Here is a 24380-nt window from a genome sequence, read left to right as displayed (position 1 = left end):
ATTAATTTTTTCTGTTGTTTTTCCTGGTTCGGTATGTATAATTTTCTCCTTTTTTTATATATTTATATTTATCATCAACTTTGTATTTATGTAATGTTTTTTAGATTACTGAATAATGACACACATCAAGTGTCGAAACGTTTAATGAAATAAATAATTTTGTTTTTTTTTTTTAATTCGAGGATTGGGCTGCAAAATTATTACAAATATATATATATATATATATATATATATATATATATATATATATATAAGAACTGTCAGAATACCTTTACAATATTTAGATTACAATATGCAGATTGACGACGACGAAGGCGATGGTTCATGCAGCAGGTCAGCAGAAATAACGATGATGGCAAAGTTTCCCTGCAGCAGATGAATAGAAACAACGACAATATTTCCTACTTTTCTAGTATAGTCGAACCCGATTCTCTAGACGGAGTTTTTGGGCCACTCGAGAAGAGGAATAATCATGCTAATGAACGCATTTCTGAGGTAACAATAATGATAATGAACTAGTGGTGTATGGTCTTAAAGCGAATTGCAAGAACTTTTCACACACACACATTCATTTTGTTCCTAAGATATGCCAGTAAAATGTTCAGAAACCTTCAAAACGTCGAGAAATGCAAAAATTTTCATTTTCGATTTTCGGCCCATAAATGTTCATTAATAATGAACTAGTGGTGTATGGTTTTAAGGAAAATTGCTAGAGCTTTTTGTACCGTAAAGGAATATTTGAGGATTTTTAAATGTTTCTAAATGGATTCTTATAAATACTGTTACTTTCATTTCTCTTATTTTATAGACAAAATATAAGAGCTTATAAATTGGACGATGACGTTTGTATATGTTTACATAGAAAGTAAATAAACAAAATAATTTTTAAGAATTACATAAGAAATATATACATTGCAAAACTGCACACCGAAATTAAAGTTTTTGATATTTTAAATTTTTTGTGAATTTTAAAACAAAATGATTTCAAAATTTTCAATTTAAAGTTTAATAAACAAATTTTTGAAAAACATTAGAATTTAAAAATTAAAATTCATTGAAATTTTTGAAAAAGAATATTTTTCTTTTTGATACATTTACGTTTTGAAAAGTTTTATTTAAATTTTATTATTTTTTGGAAGTATTGAAAACATTAAAATTGAAAATTTGATCATTTTCGAAAATTTGAAATATTTGAATTTTCTGAAAAATTCAAAAATTCATTCAGAATCAAGGTTTTTTAAAATTTTACAAATTTTAGAATAGTCATGTTTAATGTATATCCGACACTCATTTTTAATACTTTTGACATTTTTGCGGATTTGAAAAAAAAAAATTGTTTCATTTAGAAGTTTTTTTTATTTTCATTATTTTGAAAATATACAACTGAAAAAATTTGAAATATTTTGCAGTGAATTGATTGCAAAAAATTTTGAATTTTTAAAATTTTAAACATTTTGAAAACTTTAAAAATGAAATTTTGTGGAAATTATGATATTTGTTTGTTTATTCTAAAAAAAACTAAGATTTTAATAAAAATCTCTTTTTTTGAAAATTTTGAATAAATATTGTTTTTGAAAAATATAAATAAGGAAAATTGCTTGTTTGACCCATATTTCTGATATTTAAAATAAAATAAAAAAATGAAATTTTTTGAGAATATTGAAAAAATCTGATTTTGCTTTGAAAATTTTGAGATAGGTCAAAAATTTTTTTCAAAATCAATGTTTTTGATAATTATCAATGAAAAAAGAAGTTTTTTAAATAAATCTTTTTCTTTATTTTGATAAGTTTTTTTTTTAATTTTAATTTTGAAAACGTTAAAAAAGAAACTTTTTTCATTTTGAAAAAAAAAACTGAAATTTTAATAAAAATCAATTTTTTTTCAAATTTTCAATTAAATTATTTTTTATAAAAAATATAAATGTTACAATCGCATGTATGATGTATATTCAAGTCATTTTTGATATTTTTGAAATTGTTTGCATATTTTAACAAATTTTCATCATTTTGAAAAGTATTTTTTGAACTTTTGAAAAATTTGAAACTTTAAAATTAAAAACTGATTTTTTTCGTAAATATTGAAAAAATCTGATTTTATTTTGAAAATTTTGAAAAAAATCGTAAAGTTTATTCAAGATCATTCCTTCTTTGAAAAATTTTGATTTTTTTTTACTTTTTTTTATTGATACAAACGTTAAAATAAATTGTTTGGTGTGTTTCCACTTATTTTCTGAAATTTTTAAATTTTTTACGGATTTTTGAAAAAAATTGTTTTTATAGTTTTGAAAAAAATGTTTGACAATTTTGAAAACCATAAAACTAAAAAAATATTTTTTATTTTAATTTTGAAACAATATGCTTGAATTATAAATATTTTAAATATTTGGAAAACGTGAAAATTAGAAAATTGAAATTTTTGAAAAAGGTAGATTTTTTCGAAAATTTTGAAAAAAAAATCGAAAATTTTATTCGAAATCAAATTGATGACTATTATAATTCAAAAAAAAAACATTGTATTCGTATTGACGGGACGTTCTGATTAGTTTTCGGAAAAGGCAGGTCCAGCGGTAAAAATCAAATTACCATTATTCCAATTGATAATTACCACATATCTGAAAATTCTTACAACTTGCCTCAGAATGCCACATTCGCCTAGGTTTTATTTTATTACAATTTTCTTTATTCATATTTATTTATTTTTTAACATTTCAGGTTTTGAAAGAAGTGACTCGTCAACTTGCAGAAGAGTACAACCGAAACGCCTTGGCTCAATGGGCTTACGAGACGAACGTTAATCAAACTACGCAAGAATTATCGGTAAGAAAACCAATGTTATGGCAAGGCTATGCTATGAAGAACTTTCATACTGAATATTGACAAAATCCATACGGTTGCTGTGCAGTCAGGAGTATTTCTCAGGTTGTCAGATAGAAAACCTAACGTAGAAACCGCACAAATGTCCTAAAAAAATGATGTTAAATAACGGGGTGTTTTTGACTTGGCTTCATAACATACGAGTGACGTTGCAGTTTACGTGTAAAACGCCTCAATGCACAGCAAATACACGACATTTTGACAGTATGATTTAGTAGCATAATGTATGCGAGTTGGAGCGTAACATGGCCTTGCCATAACTCGCTGTGGACAATCTAAATTTTTTGAAGTGAAACTTCTTTAAGCTTGTTTACTACAAATTCGTAAAATGTTTATATTTTGTGGACAAATCACATACTCAATTTTAGTATTTTCTACAAAAGTCTTACACCTTACATATTTTTTAAAACAATTAGTTAATTTTAACATTCTAATTTGCAAATTTTTTGCAAAAAATATTATTATATCATTTTTTTGTGAAAATCGTTTTCTACTCGTCGAGACCTTTCAAACGATACCCCACATGCCATAAAAGCTACAATCTAAATTTTATTGAAGTACCACATATCTGAAAATTCTTACAACTTGCCTCAGAATGCCACATTCGCCTAGGGTTTTATTTATTACAATTTCTTATTCATATTATTTATTTTTTAACATTTCAGGTTTGAAAGAAAGAGTGACTCGTCAACTTGCAGAAGAGTACAACCGAAACGCCTTGGCTCATGGGCTTACGAGACGAAACGTTAATCAAACTACGCAAGAATTATCGGTAAGAAAACCAATGTTATGGCAAGGCTATGTATGAAGAACTTTCCATACTGAATAATTGACAAAATCCATACGGTTGCTGTGCAGTCGGGAGTATTTCTCAGGTTGTCAGATAGAAAACCTAACGTAGAAACCGCACAAATGTCCTAAAAAAATGATGGTTAAATAACGGGGTGGTTTTTGACTTGGCTTCATAGAACATACGAGTGACGTTGCAGTTTACGGTAAAACGCCTCAATGCACAGCAGCAAATACACGACATTTTGACAGTATGATTTAGTAGCATAATGTATGCGAGTTGGAGCGTAACATGGCCTTGCCATAACTCGCTGTGGACAATCTAAATTTTTGAAGTGAAACTCTTTAAGCTTGTTTACTACAAATTCGTAAAATGTTTATATTTGTGGACAAATCACATACTCAATTTAGTAGTTTCTACAAAAAGTCTTACACTTACAGATTTTTTTTAAAACAATTAGTTAATTTAAACATTCTAATTTGCAAATTTTTTGCAAAAAAAATTATTATATCATTTTTTTGTGAAAATCGTTTTCTACTCGTCGAGACCTTTCAAACGATACCCCACATGCCATAAAAGCTACAATCTAAATTTTATTGAAGTAAAACTTTTTGACTCGTTTACTACAAATTCATAATATTTTGTGACCTTAGTGCCATTTAGACAAAATTATAAAATCTATCATGCAGTAGCAATGTCAATTTTTAAAAAAGATGAAAAATATATTTCTACATTATCTTTTACAGACGAGGGCATCTCTAAGAGCGATTAAGGCCGAGCGAAGACTTATCGCAAAATTGAATAGAACTTTGCGCGAATTCGATCTGAAGGACGCTTGCCCCGATGTTCAACGTCAAGTTGCTTTTCTTTTGAAGATGGGACCGTCGGCATTGTCTGATCGAAAATATACCAAGGTAAGATAAACTAGTAGTAAAATACAAGTCAAATGTTTTTTGAATCATTCAAATCGGACGCTCGGTTCTCTCAAAAACTCGATTTCTATTTTCTGCATTCTTTGCTCCGTATCTCCGTAACGGCTGGACCTGCCTTTGCCAAAATGTAATCACCAGTTCTCCCAATCAATACAAATCGAATGTTTTTTGAATCATTCAAATCGGTTAAACCGTTCGCCCAGAATCGTCGACACAAAAAATTGTATCCGCACACAGACACTTTTTCTAATGTATGCCAAAATGTTCAGAAACCCCTGAAACGTAAATATAACGTCGGCATTATCTGATCGAAAATTTACCAAGGTAAGATGAACTAGTAGTGCATTAAGACATATTTCTGTACAATACAAGTCGAATGTTTTTTGAATCATTCAAATCGGACGCTCGGTTCTCTCAAAAACTCGATTTTTATTTTTGGCACTTTTTGCTCCGTACCTTCGAAACTACTGGACCTGCCTTTACCAAAAACTAATCAGCATATCTCCCCATCAATACGATTCAAATGTTTTTTAAATCATTCTAATCGGTTAAACCGTTCGCCCAGAATCATCGACGCCAGAAATTGTACAAACAAAATTTGTATCTGTACGCACACACATACATCTTTTTTTTCTCAAAATGTTCAGAAACCTCTGAAACGTAAAGATAAACAAAAAATTTTATTTTCAACTGTTTTTTATAGCTGGGAAACATTGTGAAAACTATGGAAACTATATATAGCACAGCTACAATTTGCGAATACAAGAATTGCGACGAATGTGGAATGAGACTAGAACCAGGTGAATAAATAAAAAACTTGGTGTAAGTGGCATTAGGGCCATAAAATATATACTTTTAATGAGGTTGTAGTAGACAAGCTTCAAAAAGTTTTACTTCAAAAAATTTAGATTGTATCTTGTATAGCTTGTGGGGTATCGTTTGAAAGGTCTCGACGAGTAAAAAACAATTTTCGAAAAAAATTGGGTTTAATAATAATTGAGCGTAATTTGCAAATTAGAATGTTAAAATTAACTAATTTTTTTTTAAAATATGTAAGGTGTAAGACTTTTGTAGCAAATACTAAAATTAAGTATGTGATTTGTCCACAAAATTTACACTTTTTATGAATTTGTAGTAAAAGAGATTAAAGAAGTTTTACTTCAAAAAATTTAGATTGCATTTTGTATGGCGTGTGGGGTATCGTTTGAAAGGTCTCGACGAGTAGAAAACGAGTTTCTCAAAAAAATTATATTGTACTAAAAACGTAATATTTTATTGCAAAACGTTAAAATTTAGAGATTTTTTTTAAATATGTGAGGCGTCAAATTTTGAATCGAATACTGCAAGTAACTATGTGATTTGTCCACAAAAAATACACTTTTAACGGATTTTTAGTAAACGAGCTTAAAGAAGTTTTACTTAAAAAAATTTAGCTTGTATCTTTTATGACATGTAGGGTATTGTTTGAAAGGTCTAGACGAGTAGATTTTTACAAAAAAAATAGTTGTATTGTAATAAAAACTTGATATTATATTGCAAACAAAATTAAGAAGTTAAATTTTAAAGATTTGTTTTTGAATATGTGATGTGTACACTTGTAATATCTAAAATTAACTATTTTTTATCCAAAAAATTTACACATTTTACAAAATTGCACTAGAGCAGCGTAAAAAAGTTTTACTTACCAAATATACACATTTTACAAAATTGCACCAGAACAGTCTAAAGAAGTTTTACTTCAAAATTTTAGTTCGCACGATTCATAGCATGTGGGGTATCATTTGAAAGGTCTTTTTAAATAGAATCCGAATACTAAGAGCATTTAAAAAAAATAACACAAATTTCTGCTATTGACAGAAAAACGACAGAGACAAAATAATCGAACGTTGATTTTTTTATTTTTTTTCTAATTATATGAAGTGTAAAACGTTTGTTGCAAACACTAGTTAAATTAACTATGTGATTTGTCCACCAAATATACACATTTTACAAAATTGCACCAGAACAGCGTAAAGAAGTTTTACTTCAAAATTTTAGTTTGTACGATTTATAGCATGTGGGGTATCATTTGAAAGGTCTTTTTGAATAGAATCCGAATATCGATAGCATTTCAAAAAATATCACAGGTTTTGCTATTAACAAAGAAACGGCTTGGCCGATCGTCGCACAAAACTGACAAAAGCTAGTACTTATAATACCTAAACCGGTTTTAAATTTTTGTAATCGGTTCTTAGCAAACTTAGCATATTTTTTTTGTATTTTTAGAAATTACCGAACGTATGGCAACCAGTCGCAACCCAGACGAACTCCTGTACCTCTGGACCGCCTGGAGGAACGCAACCGGCCGCAAAATGCGCAAATACTACCCCGATTATGTGGATCTGATGAACGAGGCTTCATATCTGAACAGTCAGTTCATTCACCAATGTAATAACAAATTTAAAAAATTAATTTTTGTATTTAAAATTTATGTTATTGCATAAGATTACTGTGACACAGCTTTTGAATGGCTCACCGAGTTCGACCCACTTCAACCGGATGAAATGAAATCAATCGCCAAAAAACTTTGGAAACAGGTAAATGATAATATTTTAGACTAATAGAGGGTGACCCAGAACTCAACGTCAGATTTGTCCGCAAAATGTACACTTTTAATAAATTTTTATTTATTGAGCTTAAAGAAGTTTTACTTCAAAAATTCTGATGGTATTTTTTATGGCTTGTTGGGTATCGTTTGAAAGGTCTCGACGAGAAGAAAACGATTTTCACAATATATAAATATATATATATATATATATATATATATGTATATATTGTAATAAAAACGTAACATTTTATTGCAACAAATATTAAAATGTTAAAATTTATAGATTTTTTTAAAATAAGGTGTTAAATTTTTGAAGCGAGTACAAAAAGTAACTATGTATGTGATTTGTCCGCAAAATATACACTTTTAACGAATTTTTAGTAAACGAGCTTAAAGAAGTTTTACTTCAAAAATTTTAATTGTATTTTTTATGGCGTGTTGGGTATCGTTTGGAAGGTCTCGGTGAGTAGAAAACGATTTTCAAAAAAAATTGTATTGTAATAAAAACGCAAAATTTCATTGCACAAAATATTAGAATATTGAAATTTATTGATTTTTTTTAATGTGTGAGGCGTAAAACTTTTGTTTGTAATTCTAATTATATTAACTAGATCATTTGTCGCAAAATATACACTATTAACAATTTTTTAGTAAACGAGCTTAAAGAAGTTTTACTTCAAAAATTTCAGTTTATTGCTTGTGGGGTATCGTTGGAAAGGTCTCGACGAGTAGAAAACGATTTTCACAAAAACAATTATTATATTGTGAAAAAACGTAATATTTTATTGCCAAAAATATTAAAATGTTAAAATTTATATATTTCTTTTAATTATGTAAGGTGTTAAATTTTTGAAGCGAGTACAAAATGTAACTATGTATGTGATTCGTCCGCAAAATATACACTTTCTAGAAATATTCCAACATTCATCTAGCAAAAAAGTCTTGAATCAACCCTTAATTATTCTATTTCAAATATACAAAAAAATAAAACTATCTATCATATTTTTGCAATATTAGTCTGACATAGTCAATATCTAATTATATCTGGATTGTCGACATTGTAAACAAAAATTGGAGTTTTGGTAGCGTCTTGCTAGACTACATTTTTTTAATTATTTTGGTCATAATATAGTTTGCTAAACAATTCGACAATCTTAAAATTTGAATACATATTCAAAATTTATTTTCATATTTTATTAACTTATAACATTATCTAAAATTTTAAGAATGTGCCCTAGCACAATTTAGGTACTTTCAAAATTTGAGATTGTAGAATTTTCAAAATTTGTCAAAACAAATTCGTAGTTTTTGAAAAATTTACAAGCATATCAGAATATTTATAATGTTATTTGTTTTTGAGATTGACACTTTTAAAATTTGTATTCAAAATTTGTTTATATTTTAACATCAAAAACGCACTTAATTTTTTGTTATTAATTTTAATTAAGAGTTGTAAAAAATTTATAATTAATTATTTTTCAAAAATTTATTTATTTATTTATTTTACATAAAATATTTTTTCCTAAAGGAAAGTTGCATAAACCTCCCGTTGTAAGTGTGAATAATATATATAATAGTGACCATAGACGTTTAGCTTAGTTTTATAATCAAACTAATTTTTGTAGGCCTATAATATTTTTGAATCATAATTATTTACAATGTTTTTCGTATTTTTCACTACTTTTTTTCACTATTTTTCTATTTAGGTCGAACCTTTATACAAGCAATTGCACGCATACGTCCGATACAAATTGCGGTGCATTTACGGAGAAAGATTGATACCGGTTGGAGGATGCATTCCGGCTCATCTTTTGGGTAAAAATGTTAAAAAATAATATTAATAATAATATAATTTAAATAGTAAAAGAACAATCTATACTCGGATAAGCTTACAACTAAAACTATGTATCAACTTTTTAATATATCGGTCTGACATAGCCAATATCTATTTATATCTGGATTGTCGACGTTGTAAACAAATATTGGCGTCTTGGTTAAAAGAGTTTGGTAGCGTCTTGCTGGTCCACAAATTATTTCCAAAAATTATTTTATGAATTATTTGGGTCATAATATAGTTTCGTAGACAATTGGATAACTTAAAAATTTAATAAATGTAGAAGTGAAAAAAAGAGAGGTAATGAAAGAAGTCTATGGGAAACCTTTTGGTTTCATCGTGGTTGCAACTTTGGTTAATAAAATAATATATTATTTATATAAGTGTAACGTAATGTTTCTAATATTGCAATACGATTATAAAATGAAAAATTATGACATGAATCATTTACTATTTTTGTGCCATGTCTATTTTTTTGTAGGAAATATGTGGTAGTAAAATACCAATATATTCTCTAATAAACTCAATGTGCTATTAATCTAATCACTTGCAGTAAAATAAGAAAATAAAAGAAATCAATTTAGATGGTATGCTAAAATTTGATGCCGGACATTTTTTTACATTTTTTTTAAGTAACTTAAAAACTTTCATCAAAATACTCTTTTATATTTATGTTAGCAGAAACTAAATAAAATTTACTACAATCCTAAATAAACTGCTAAATACACCCCCTATACAAATTTAAATTTGTGATGGGGCATTTTTTGCATTTATTTAAACAAGTTAAAAACTTCCTGTTACCTGTTGCTCTTTGCCTAGAATTTGCATAAACTATATCTTATATAAAATCTAATTAATTATTGTTTCGAATTAAAATTTGTGATATATTTATTCGGGACGTTTTTTTGCATTTATTTAAATAAGTTAAAAAGTTACCTGTTACTCTTTGCCTAGAATTTGCAAAAACTACATCAAACACTCTTAGAGTTTTTGAAAATTAATTTAAGATGCAACGTTTGTCCTAATTAATTATTTTAAAAAGCGAGAACTAAGCTTATAACTTGTATTATTATTTATCAGTATTTTTTATGGATTAATTATTTTTGTACTATTCGGGACATTTTTTACATTTATTTAAATAAGTTAAAAACTCCCTGTTACCTGTTACTCTTTGCCTAGAATTTGCAAAAACTACATCAAACACCCTTATATAAAATTTTAATTATTTCTTATAAAAAACGAGATTAAGCTTATAACTTGAATAATTATTTATCAGTATTTTTTATGAATTTACTATTTTTGTGCTATCTTCTTAATATATCGGTCTGACATAGCCAAAATCTATTTATATCTGAATTGTCAACGTTGTAAACAAATATTGGTGTTTTGTTTAGCAAAGTTTGGTAGCGTCTTGCTGGTCCACAAATTATTTCCAAAAATTATTTTATGAATTATTCTGGTCATAATATAGTTTGGCAGATAATTGGATAACCTAAAAATTTAATAAATGTACAAGTAAAAAAAGATTGGTAATGAAAGAAGTCTATGGGAAACCTTTTAGTTTCATCGTGGTTGCAACTTTGGTTAATAAAATAGAAGAATAATAAATGTAACTTATTGTTTTTAATATTGCTTTATAATTTAAAAATAAAATATATATTTTATTAGCATCATTTACTATTTTTGTGCTTTGTATATTTTTTTTAGGAAATATGTGGGCGCAGACCTGGACAAATCTTTTCAATGAAACAATGCCATTTCCTGATCATAAATTGCCGGATATAACCGCGGCTATGACGCAAAAGGTAAAAATTATAAATCAGCCAAATATTTATTAAAACAAAAATAGATATATTCAAAATGTCTTAAAAGTTTTGATTTATACTAAGACAAAATGCGAAAAGAAAAGGAAAAAATAAAAAAAAATGTTCGGGCTAATAAAATGTAGAAGCTCTTATTATGAAAGTAGGGATCGCGTAAAATGATTTAAGAGCCAAAAAATATATAGTTTCTTGTTCCACGTAAAATTATACTAAGTTACTTTTATAATATAAATAATATATTTTTTGACTAATTATTAAACTGATAATTTAATTTGATAATTTGAAAACTGACAGTTTTTGTTGATTTAAAACAAGAAGTTTGTAATAATTCTAGTCGTGATGGTGACTTATTAATTATAAAAAAGAAAGTGTTTGCATAGTTCAGTTTATTTCTTGTTAATTTTACACCAAAAATTATGTTTTGTTGTATTTTGGTATATTATATTAATAAAGTTGGTGAATTTTCTATAAATTTTGTGGATGTTCTAAAAATGTTCTGGATGTTTTAGAAATGTTCTACGTGTTCTAGAAATGTTTCATAAATGTTCTAGATGTTCTAGATGTTTTAGAGATGTTGTAGGTGTTCTAAAAATATTCTGGATATTCTAAAAAAATCTAGATGTTCTAAATATGTTCTAGTTATTTTAGAAATGTTCTAGATGTTTTAAAAATGTTTTAGATGTATTAGAAATGTTTGTGGATGTTTTTAAAATGTTTGAGGATGTTCTGAAAATGTTTGTCAATGTTTGTGGATGTTTTAAAAATATTCTGGATATTCTCAAAATGTTTTAGATGATCTGAAAATGTTCTAGATGTTCTAGATGTTTTAAAAATGTTCTAGATGTTTTAGGAATGTTCTAGACGTTTTAGGAATGTTCTAGATGTTTTAGGAATGTTCTAGATGTTTTAGGAATGTTTTAGATGTTTTAGGAATGTTCTGGATGTTTTAGAAATGTCCTAAAATGCTCTAGATTTTCTGAAAAGGAGCTAGATGTTCTAAAAATGTTCTAACTGTTCTAGATGTTCTAAAAATGTTCTAAATGTTCTAGATATCCTAAAAATGTTCCAGATATCCTAAAAATGTTCTAGATGTTCTAAAAATGTTCCAAAAATGTTCTAGATGTTCTAAAAATGTTCCAAAAATGTTCTATAAGTGTTCTGAATGTTCTAGGTGTTCTAAAAATATTCTAGATAATTTAGAAACGTTCTAGATGTTATAGAAATATTTTAAAAATGTTCTAGGTATTCTAAAAATGTTGTAGATGTTCTAAAAATGTTCTAGATGTTCTGAAAATGTTCTAGATTTTCTGAAAACGATCTGGATATTGTGGAAATGTTCTAAATGTTCTAAAAATGTTCTAGATTTTCTGAAAAGGTTCTAGATATTCTAAAAATATTCTAGTTGCTCTAAAAATGTTCTATATGTTCTGAAAATGTTCTAATATTCTAGATATTCTAAGAATGTTCTGAATATTCTGAAAAGATTCTAAATGTTCTAGATTGTTTTGAAAATGTTCTAAAAATGTATTAAATGTTCTAGAAATTTCCTGAAAATGTTCCGAGTGTTCTGAAAATGTTTTAGACGCTTTGAAAATATTCTGAATATTCTAGAAATGTTCGGAAAATCTAAAAATTTAATAAAATGTGCTTGACCATAAAAAACTTTATGTAGTTATTAATTTTATCAACTGTGCCTGAGTTTTATCACAATTAGAGATTGCAAGCGTTACTATTAATTGTTTTTTTCTTCTACAGGGTTATACGCCGGAAAAAATGTTTCGTTTAGCCGAAAAGTTCTTTGTATCCCTAAATATGTCTGCAATGCCGACGTCATTCTGGAACAATTCTATAATTTCTCGTCCTAACGAAGACATCAAAATGTTTTGCCACGCCTCGGCCTGGGATATGTATGACGGAAAAGACTTTAGGTAAAAATATAACCTTTAGGGTTGATGATAAAATAGAAACACTGTGTTACGGGTCTATCTTCGTATGAGTCAATAATAAAAACTATCAAGAGGCTATGTACTTGCTGTGCGATCAGATGTTTTGCATATAAAACCTAACTTCACGTATTTGCTGTAAAAGTCACATCATAAGGATACACTTGGGATAACATTGTTTGTACGTTTTGGAGGTTAGGTTTTATGTGTACAACGTCAATTCTATTTTATCGGAGAATTAGCACTTTACTCTTTGAAATACTCTTAAATATTCTTTACTATAATAGTCTTGAAAAAAAAAAACTACCCCAATTGTAAGTTTTATTCATGTTTTTGGTTTTCTCGGTTGCGTAATTTTTAAAACTGTGAATAATCGCGCAAATTGTGATAAATTTATGTTTTATTTTTTGGTAGGATAAAAATGTGTGCAGAAGTGACGTATGAGAATTTCGTGACGATTCATCACGAAATGGGTCACGTACAATATTATCTACAGTACAAGGATTTACCTTTGCCCTATCGCGAAGGAGCAAATCCAGGTGAGGATTTGTTGAATCAAATTAATTGGGTGTAAATAATAGTTTATGAACCGAACTAAGTTATACGTGATATAGTGCCTAATATAAGTGAAATTGCTAGTACTTCCCATATAGTAGACTAGTAGACTGCAAATTTCGAAAAGCATAGAAAGATAGAATTTGATTCTTTTTGGGAATTAGAAAATTTTTCGAAGACTTTTAAAAAAATGTGAGTTTCAAAAAATATGAAAAAACCGATCGAAATATTTTGACGACTTTCATACTTTTTTCGAATAAATGCTAAATTTTTCGACGAACTGCGAATTTTTCAAGAAATTGTCCATTTTTTCGACGAATTGCTCACTTTTTCGATGAATTTCTCACTTTTCGACAAACTGCACATTTTTTCGACGAACTGCACATTTTTCGACAAATAACAACATTGTTTTAAACAAATAGCAAAAAAACTACGAATTGCAACGTTTTTTCCACGTCTTCCATATATTTTTCGACTACGTTCACATTTTTTTCGACGACCTCCACATTTTTTTCGACGACCTGCACATTTTTTCAAATTGCAATATACAAAAATAGCAAAATTTTGCGACCAGTTGCTAAAATTTTCGACAAATTGCAAACATTTTCGGCAAATCGCAAAATTTTTCGACGAATCGCAAGATTTTTCGACAAAAAGCAAGATTTCTCGACGAATTGCAACTTTTTCGACAAATAGCAAGATTTTTTGGCGACTTGCTAATTTTGTTTGACAAATGGCAATTTGTTCGACAAATAGCTAAAAACATTTCGACAAACTGCAAAAAAAAAATTGACAAATTGCTACATTTTTTTGACGACTTCCACATTTTTCTTCGACGACTTCTACATTTTTTTCGACGACGTCCACATTTTGCTCGACGAATTTTACATTTTTTTCGACGAGTTGCAAAGTTTGAGTTTGAAAGTTTTTCGAAAAATCGCATTTTTTTCGAAAAATTGCAAATTTTTTTGACGAATCGCAAAATATTTCGACGACTTACAAAATATTTCGACGACTTACAAAATATTTCGACGACTTACAAAATATTTCGACAAATAAATCGACAAATCTCAAAAAAAATCGACAAACCTCAAAAAAATACGACCGATCTCAAAAAAATTCGAAAAATATCAAAAAAATTCGACAAATCTCAAAAAATTTCGACGAATCTCAAAAAATACAATCGAGAAATTTAAAAAAATCGACAGATTTAGAAAAAAATCCAAAATTTTTTTTTAAAAAATCGGCGAATTTTGAAAGAAATTGACAAATTAAAAGACAAATTTAAAAAAAAGGCGGCTTTTAAAAATTTCGACAAATTGCAAAAATATTCAACAAATTGCAAAAAAAATCGACAAATTGCAAAAAAAATCGACAATTGCAAAAAAATCGACGAAATTTAAAAAAACCGATAAATTCAAAAAAAAAATCGACAATTTTTTTAAAAAAATCGACAATTGCAAAAAATCGACAAATTGCAAAAAAACGACAAACTTAAAAAATTGGCAAATTTCAAAAATAACTACAAATTTCTGAAAAAGTCGATAAATATAATAAAAACTCGACGAATTTCACTTGCAAAGTTTTTTCGACGACTTGCAAAGATTTTTCGACGACTCGCAAAGTTTTTTGGCGACCAGCAAACTTTTCCTGATGACTTAAAAACGTTTTTGTAAACTAGTTTTTTTTTTAATTATTGATAAAAATAATATGAATTAAATACATCACAAACATGACCGCTTTGCGATTACCTCATTTTTAATTGTTTTCGCGCTCCATAGAGGCGCCACTAACTGTAGCACGTAAATCTACCCATAGGTTCACTTCTTAAATAAGATTTATACCAAATATGTAATAAATCAAAAACAAACCTGATTAATTTGAATGAATAGAATAAATAAAAAAACTCACATTTGAATGAATTTTGGCACACTGTTGAGTGCAAAATAAACAAAAAACAAGATAAACCACATTTGTTCGATGTTTTTCACACTAGACCCACATATGTTCAGTACTTTATAAATCATTTATCCCTTTTAGGCAGTATGTTTTTAAGGCAGTGTGTTTTTAATAGCTCTTTTCATACTTATATAAGTCAATTAAAACAAATATAAGGTTGTCAAATATCTCCCTTCCGCCTTTTTGTATTATAAACTAAGAGCAAAAAAGCGGAAGGGAGATATTTGACAACCTAATATATATATGCAAACAATATTATATTATGATAGTATAATGATATTCCCAGAAAGGGTGTATACAATTTGTATCTTTATGTAAAAATCAATGTATGTATTTAAGTCAAATAAAGCAAATTTTCAAATTAAAAAAAATTAAATTAATTTATCCCTTTTAGGTTTTCATGAAGCAATAGGCGACACCATAGCCCTATCCGTCGTCACAATGTGTCACCTAAAAAAAATCGGCCTAGTCGAACAAGCCGATCATTGCCATTACGAAGAACACGAAATCGACGCCAACGATTCGGATAAAAAAATCGTCGAAAAAGAACTCAAACCCCAAGACGAATCATCTGATGATAAAGATGAAGACCACCAAGAAAAAAAGCATAAGAAACGCGTCAAAGGTTTGAGGGATTGCGACAAAAGGGATTTGAACTTTTTGATGAGAATGGCTTTGGAGAAGGTTGCCTTTTTGCCCTTTGGCTATTTGGTTGATCTTTGGCGATGGGACGTTTTTGAAAGCAATGTCATGGAACAAGATTATAACAAACATTGGTGGAAACTTAGGTAAGGGTAGTAATAAACATATAGTAAAGTAAACGGAGCGTTTTGGGTTTGAATTTTTTTTTTACTGTGCTCTAATTTGCATGATGTTTTGGAATTAGGTTCATCTTAATCTCAAGTTCAAAAGTGAATATAATTTAGAATCATTTGCCACATCCCAACGGAAGACATCGCTTCTCAATCGATAGAACTAAATATGAGAAAAAAATGTCTCTTATAGTTTTTCAAAAAAACTAATACTTTTCAAGTTGCTGGCCACTAAAGATTTATATATTTTTGGCGTTTTTCTTGGGTTTTTTTGCAAATATCTCCTAAAATATACATTTTAACGAAAATCATGTAATGAGCAAAATAATGTCAATAAAAATCTTAACTAGTGGTGTATGGCATCGTGTGCCTTAAGGCAGATTGCTGGAACTTCCCGTACCGTAATGAAATATTCGAGAAATTTTAAACGTTTTCAAATATAATATTACAAATAGTGTAACTTTCATTATTTTTGGTATCTTGTTATATCTGAGCAAATCAAATGTAAATCGTAAATAAATCAATTTATCTCCAGGAACATTAACAATCGTCATTTCATTTCGAATTCAATTTCAAAAAAAAAAATTGTTGCCTAATTTGCACAAAATTGAAAAAGTGCTCCCTTATAGTTACAGTCTAAACGCATTTGCAAATAATTCTGTGCGACATTTTCACTTATACCCAGGCTAGGCACGGTCTAAGCTCTACCCTGGTACAAATGTTTACCCAAGTGCATTTAGACTGTTTGTGTACGGAGCACTTTTCCAATTTTGTGAAAACTATTGAAAAATGTGAAAATGCCGCCAGGCCAAGCACAGTATAAGTGAAAATGTCGCACAGAGTTATTTGCAAATGCGTTTAGACTGTGACTTTACAGGGGCACTTTTTCAATTTTGTGATTCACAAAATATTTTTTTCCATTTTTTTATGATCAAAAACGATTTAGATCGCAATTTTAATACTAGCTAAAATTCTAAAGCTCACTCATATATTTGAAATAAATAATTTTAACCTAACCAATTCAGTTTATATACTTTTTAAAAATATGAGATAAGGTTTTTTATTCCACTTTTGTTTATTTAATTTTTATGTAAACGTCGTATCACATTTCATAAGCACTTATATTTCCTCTATAAAATACGAATAATAAAAGTTACAGTATTTATAAAAATCTATTTGAAAACATTTATTATTCCTCGAATATTTCATAGCGGTACGGGAAGTTCCAGCAATTTGCCTTAAGGCACATCACTAGTTTTATATATTTTTTTTGCTACTGTAAATGTTCAATGTATAATATTAAATTTATTAGGAAATGAAATATTATAATCATGAATAATATGACCATAAAATTGTGCACTAACAATAAACCACTTTTCACAGGCCTATAATATTTTAAGGTGTTCAATCTGACAAACTTTATCAACACCCAAAGTTTCATCAAGATCCTAGAAAAGAAAATTTGAGGTTATCCTCGTGAATAAGATTTTCGTGAAAAACGTTTAATATTCCTCAATTATTTTATTACGGTAGAGGAAGTTCCAGCAATTTGCCTTAAAGCACGATGCCATACACCACTAGTTTTATATATTGCTACAGTATTTATACAATGTTTTATATTATTAAATTTATTAGGAAATGAGATATTATAAAAATGAAGAATGTGACTATAAAATTGTGCACTAACAATAAACCACTTATCATAGGCCTATAATATTTTAAGGTGTTCAATCTGACAAACTTTATCAACGCCCAAAGTTTCATCAAGATACCAGAAAAAAAATCTGAGGTTATCCTCGTGAATAAAATTTTGGTATTAAAATTTTAACAGACAATGCGCCTTACAATATTTCAATTTTCAGAAAATCTTCAATTTTTTTTAAAAATCTATGAAAATATTGAAATCTATGAAATGACTTTTTTGAAAATCTGGTTTATTTTTATTAACTTCCCGTAGGGTAGTTATAGTAATGGGCCGAAAATAGTAAATGAAAAATTTTGCATTACTCGAAAAATTGAAAAAGTTGCCCAGGCTAAGCACAGTCTAAGCGCCACTCTGGTACAAATGTTTACCCAAGTGCGTTTAGACTGCTTATATACTGGAGTAATTTTTCAATTTGGTTCCAAAAACTATTGAAAAATGTGAAAATGCCGCCAAGCTAAGCGCAGTATAAGTGAAAATGTCGCACAGAATTATTTACAAATGCGTTTAGACTGTGACTATACGGGAGCACTTTTTCAATTTTGTGTAGATTATAAAGGCAACTATTTTTTTCAAATTGAATTCGAAATGAAATGACGATTGTTAATGTAATAATTGATTTATGATTTACATTTCATTTGCTCACTCAGATATAACAAGATACAAAAATAATGAAAGTTACGGTGTTTGTAATGATATATATGAAAACGTTTAAAATTTCTCGAATATTTCATTACGCTACGGGAAGTTTCAGCAATTTGCCTTAAGGCACGATGCCATACACCACTAGTTCCTCTCCGTTTACTGCACTAATAAGTGCCTTTTATCATTGACTATGTTTCTTTTACCTTTGCAGGGATAAGTACCAAGGAATATGCCCACCTTTGCAAAGGACCGAAAAGGATTTTGATCCTGGTGCCAAGTACCATATTGCTGCAGGAGTTCCATATTTGAGGCAAGGATATAGAGATAATTAAGCAATGCCTTTATTATTTTATATATTATATTTTATTTATTTACATATATACATTATTTTCATATCTCAGTCAGACAGAGGTGCCTGGTATGAGAGATTATGAAAAACAGTTTTCATATAATATATACATTTTATTTGACTATAATATCTATCTCGTATATATAACTCTTCAGTCTTCTTTGTCTTCAATTTCCTTATAGTATTTCTTTATTTTTCTCTTAAATTTATCGTCATCGTTGGTCATCTTAATATCTTCTGGCAATTCGTTATATATTTTCCTAGCACTCGATATGACATTTTCTCTCAATTTATTCCTTTTATTGTGTTCAATGTGAAAATTGTTGTGTTCATGTATATCTTGATTTGTGTCTATTGTTGCACTTGTTTTAATTCGGTTAAATTTCATTTTGTGTATTTTTAGAAGTAGAATTTTTTTTGACTACCCAGAACATTTTCCAAACATCCAGAACATTTTTAGATCATCCAGAATATTTTTAGAACATCAAAAACATTTCTAAAATATCTAGAACTATTCTAAAATATCTAGAACGTTTTTACAACATCTAGAACATTTCCGAACATCCAGAACATTTTTCGAAAATCTAAAACATTTTTAGAACATTTTTCCAATATCTAAAATATGTTTAGAACATCCAGAACATTTTTCGAACATCCAGAACTTTTTTTGAACATCCAGAACATATTTCGAACATCCAAAACATTTTGAGAATATCTTAAACATTTTCCGACTACCTCAAACATTTTTCGAATATCTAGAACATTTTGTAAATATTTAGAACAATTTTAGAATATCTAGAACATGTTTAGAACATCCAGAACATTTCTCTATTTTAATTATGTTATTTAGTAAATGATTATTTATTATATATTTTATATTTAATTTTTTTGCAGGTATTTCATCAGTTTCGTCCTGCAGTTTCAGTTCCATAGTGCCCTTTGCCAACGTGCAGGGCAGTATGTAGATAGTGACGACGAGGACGAAAGCGATGGCAGTCCCTTTCTGTATCGTTGCGATATTTATGGGTGTCCTGGAGCAGGAGAGCAACTCAGGTAACATATATACACATTAAGGTAGTCCTTGATATTTTTCTTGTAAACGAGCTTAAAGAAGTTTTACTTCAAAAAATTTAGATTGTATCTTTTATGACATGCGGGGTATCGTTTGAAAGGTCTCGATGTGTAGAAAACGATTTCGGAAAAAACACAAGCTTTATATATTAGTACAGTCAATCAATTTAACTTTTAATGAATTTCTAGTAAACGAGCTTAAAGAAGTTTTACTTCAAAAATTTAGATTGTAACTTTTATGGCATGTAGGGTATCGTTTGAAAGGTCTCGACGAGTAAAAAACGATTTTGGCTACTAAAAATATATAAAAATATATTTGGGTGGTCCTTAATATGGACGTTTTCGGAATTTCCTAGCTCCCAAGGGCTCAAACGCTTCCAAAGTAATAGAAAAAAGTCCTCTGAAAGTTTTAGCTCGCAATACTAACATTTAGACAGTCCGCAATTCAATTAAAGTTTTGTATATTTAATATCTTGCGCCATCTGTGTAAGTTCGATGGCAATTTATTACGAGTGTAAATCTTTTATGGCATGTGGGGTATTCGTTTGAAAGGTCTCGACGAGTAAAAAACGATTTTGGCTACTAAAAATATATAAATATATATTAGGGTGGTCCTTAATATGGACGTTTTCGGAATTTCCTAGCTCCCAAGGGCTCAAATGCTTCCAAAGTAATAAAAGAAAATTCTCTGAAAATTTCAGCTCGTAATATTAACATTTACATAGTCCGCGATTCAAATAAAAGTTTCGTATATTTATTATCTTGCGCCATCTGTGTAAGTTCGATGGCAATTTATTACGAGTGTAAATATTTTATGGCATGTGGGGTATCGTTTGAAAGGTCTCGACGAGTAAAAAACGATTTTGGCTACTAAAAATATATAAATATATATTAGGGTGGTCCTTAATATGGACGTTTTCGGAATTTCCTAGCTCCCAAGGGCTCAAATGCTTCCAAAGTAATAAAAGAAAATTCTCTGAAAATTTCAGCTCGTAATATTAACATTTACATAGTCCGCGATTCAAATAAAAGTTTCGTATATTTATTATCTTGCGCCATCTGTGTAAGTTCGATGGCAATTTATTACGAGTGTAAATATTTTATGGCATGTGGGGTATCGTTTGAAAGGTCTCGACGAGTAGAAAACGATTTTTACAAAAAAAAACACACAAGCATTATTTATTATCATAATTATATCGCAAACAATTTTAAAATGTCAAATTTTATTGAAAAATTGTTTAAAACATGAAACGTGCAAAACTTTTGTGGCGATTACTAAAATTAACTAGCTCATTTGTCACAAAAATACAGTCTTTTAATGCATTTCTAGTAAACGAGCTTAAAGAAGTTTTACTTCAAAAAATTTAGTTTGTATCTTTTGTGGCATGTGGGGTATAGTTTGAAAGGTCTCGGCGAGTAGAAAACGATTTTGGCTACTAAAAATATATAAATATATATTAGGGTGGTCCTTAATATGGACATTTTCGAATTTCCTTGCTCCCAAGGGCTCAAACGCTTCCAAAGTAATAAACAAAAATCATTTAAAAGTTTTAGCTCTAAATGTTAATATTTATATAGTATTTATATAGTATAAAAATACACTCTTTGGTTTTAAGGCACTCTTTTTGTGCAAATCATACTTTTTTCAAACTTTGTGCTATGAATGAACTTATTTGTATAATTTTACATTAATTTGTAATTATAGAACATTTTTAGATTATATTATTTCATTTAGATTATTTAAATTAAGACTGAATTTGAAACTGATATGAGAGAACATTTTGTCGAATAACTTATTTTGAGTTATAACTGTTAACAAGTTAAATAAGAGGATTTAGCTGATAACATAAATGATAACTTTGAAACATATACCTGTAAAAATGTCCATAATGTCAATTCACAAGATTTTACTTATATACTTACAATAAAATAGTAAGTATTTGAATTCTCTAGAAATTGCTTATGAATACCTTACTTATGTGATAAAACATTTGCCGGTTCAGCTAGTATACTAATAATTTTGAAAAAAAAATACTTCGGAATTTTTATATTTGTGCATATAAAACACTTTTGTTGAAAATTCATATTTTTTCAATTACCACATTCTTAAAATATTGTAAAATTTATTTCCTAGTAAAAAATGAAATTTTTTAAAGAAAATTTGTACTTGTTTCTAAATTTAGATTTTTTAAAACATTTCAACAATTTTTGTAATTATTGACAATTTTTAAAAAAAAATTAAGTATTTGATCATGTTTGACAATTTTGTTCCTACTTGAAAATTTCTACAGAATTTTTAAGACGGACATAATTTGCAAGAATTATCAATTAATGTTCAAAATTCATTAAAATATTTAAGATATATCAATATAATAAGCTAAAGCTAAAGCTAAAAAGCTTTGGCACTGCAAATCTTTTCATCAACTTAGTACTGTTTGTGTGCATCGGGAAATATTTGTACAATGAGAAATTTTTTTTCGATTACTAAAATGGCTATTATGAAATAGAGATTTGTGGAAGGAGGGTGAAAATTTAGATTTGTGTGCATTTTTTAATTTCGCATTATGAAAATTAAAGTTAGAAGAAAATTGATTCCAGAATTTAAAAAAAAAATATTAGGGGTGGATAACCTTTGATAAAAAACAGTTTTTCCAAGTAAAAAAAGTTGTATTTCTCAATTCAATCTTATATATAAAATTCTTTTGTACGGGTGTATGATTTGATACTTCTCCTAAACGGTTATTCGGATTTTGATAAATCTTTTTAGAGTTTGTCAAAGAAAATTTTTCAGATTTAATTAACGATAAAACTATAGCAATATTGTAGAAAAAATACATAGCAAAAATTACAAAAAAACACTTATCATTGTTTGTAATTGAAAACTGTCATCTGCTAGAAATGTCAATTCACTTGAAATTTAAATTTAGTTGAAATTATGAGCCTAGATAATATTAGAATATGATATACAAGAAAAATGTAGTAACGTCTACAAGAGCTGGCAAGAAAAGCAGCTGAGATATTCCAAAAATTAAAATAATATAAAATACAATATACGGTTTGGCAGATGAAATTATATAATTCATTTTATTAAGTCCAAAATTACATATACATTATTTTTTTTAACTCATGCACGTCGCATTTTAGTTTGCTTTACTAAATTATTTAAATGCAAAAAAATATTTCTACTTATTAAAAAAATGATTTAGAATTTTGTTTCATGTGTCAAAAATTCATTTGTTTGGCTTTGGATTTAGAATATTTAGTTAGTTGATCTTAGATTGAATAGAGCACATATGAACAGGATTTTACAAATTAATTTACCCAAGATTTGAACTTAAACAATGATGTTTACTAAATTATTAGTGAGAAAAATGTACTTTAGGAATTAAAATTGCCAAAAAGCAACTAAGACTAAATTATTGAAGCAATTGTGTTGTGTGGTAAAATCAAGTGTGATATTGTTCTTTTACCGCAGGGTACTATATTATTTTTTTCTAAATTTCTTATACTTTTAATGCTAAGATCATAAATGAAACACAGAGGCAGGACATCAAATATGATATTAAAAAGTATAGGATAGGATATTAAAAAATTTAGTACTTTTGAATTGTAGACGTGGGTATAGGACAACGTCCGTCAGGTCATCTAGTATATATATATATATATATATTATATATATATAAATTTTAATTTCCTACCTTATTTTTCCAGAGAAGCCCTATCTTTAGGCTGCTCTCGCCCCTGGCCCGACGTGATGCGAGTTTTGACGAACGAAGACACCATGGACGCCACTGCTTTATTAAAATACTTTGAGCCCCTCCACAGATTTTTGAAACGGGAAAATAAACGAAACAATGAAGAAATCGGCTGGGGCAAAACTGTACCCTGTTCAGATAAACTGTAACAAAAAATAAAAAATTATTTAAAATTTATATATATATATATATATATATATATGGTAAAATATTTTTATAAATTTTTGGATTTTTTTTAAATTTTTGCTTTTTTTGTATAACATTGTTGTTAGTGTTTGTAACGTAATTATTTTTGATAAAAGTATTGTAATAAATATATTTGTGAATTAATTTGTAATAAATATATTTGTGAATTAATAAATATATTTGTAATAAATATTGTTTATTCTTGTTATTAAATTTGTTTGAAAAATAGCATTTAAGTAACTTTTGGTGATAAGAATTTTAGTGATATAATATTATTTTCGAACAGTTGAAATATTTATCATAGTTAGAGAATTTGGACGTATTTTTTTAAGTATATTTTTATGTAATATATTAAAATTATATTTTCTAGAACACGTAATATTAGAATTATCATTTTCGTAATGATTTTGATACTAATGATCTCAATTCGTATAATAATAGTCTTGTTTTGTGAACAATGAGCTTTTGTGAGAGTTTCCCTTCTTTTTATAGTTGATTACTCAAAGCACGAATAAAAATACTAAAGTCTTAATTACATCATATGTATATATATATATATATAT

At 28.0% G+C, this 24380-nt stretch overlaps 1 protein-coding gene across 1 annotated transcript; it reads left to right on the top strand.

The window, feature by feature from the left end:
• Window positions 1-292: 292 nt before the first annotated feature.
• Window positions 293-23780, top strand: LOC113388422 (angiotensin-converting enzyme-like). Its single transcript, XM_026625800.1, has 17 exons — window positions 293-333; window positions 414-495; window positions 2713-2842; window positions 3540-3646; window positions 4411-4578; window positions 5300-5396; window positions 6862-7005; window positions 7081-7172; window positions 8890-8998; window positions 10725-10822; window positions 12596-12768; window positions 13198-13322; window positions 15692-15804; window positions 15940-16085; window positions 18668-18766; window positions 19700-19858; window positions 23582-23780. The coding sequence occupies exons 1-17, from the start codon at window positions 293-295 to the stop codon at window positions 23778-23780; spliced, it is 2082 nt and encodes a 693-aa protein (XP_026481585.1).
• The last annotated feature ends 600 nt before the right edge of the window (window positions 23781-24380 follow it).

This window comes from Ctenocephalides felis, unplaced genomic scaffold (assembly GCF_003426905.1).
Source record: "Ctenocephalides felis isolate EL2017-DRISC unplaced genomic scaffold, ASM342690v1 CF-g0.4_SCAFFOLD_03572, whole genome shotgun sequence".
In the NCBI taxonomy this organism is placed as follows: Eukaryota; Metazoa; Arthropoda; class Insecta; order Siphonaptera; family Pulicidae; genus Ctenocephalides; species Ctenocephalides felis.
Note: the sequence above shows the minus strand (reverse complement) of the source record. Positions and strands in the feature narration are given on the sequence as shown.

Bases quoted from the DNA above. Each gene is read 5' to 3' on its own strand.
- LOC113388422 (XM_026625800.1), top strand. From the start codon at position 293: ATGCAGATTGACGACGACGAAGGCGATGGTTCATGCAGCAG. The intron at 4,579-5,299 runs GTAAGATAAACT...TGTTTTTTATAG, and splicing joins CTGATCGAAAATATACCAAG to CTGGGAAACATTGTGAAAAC. The intron at 19,859-23,581 runs GTAACATATATA...CCTACCTTATTT, and splicing joins GGAGCAGGAGAGCAACTCAG to TTCCAGAGAAGCCCTATCTT.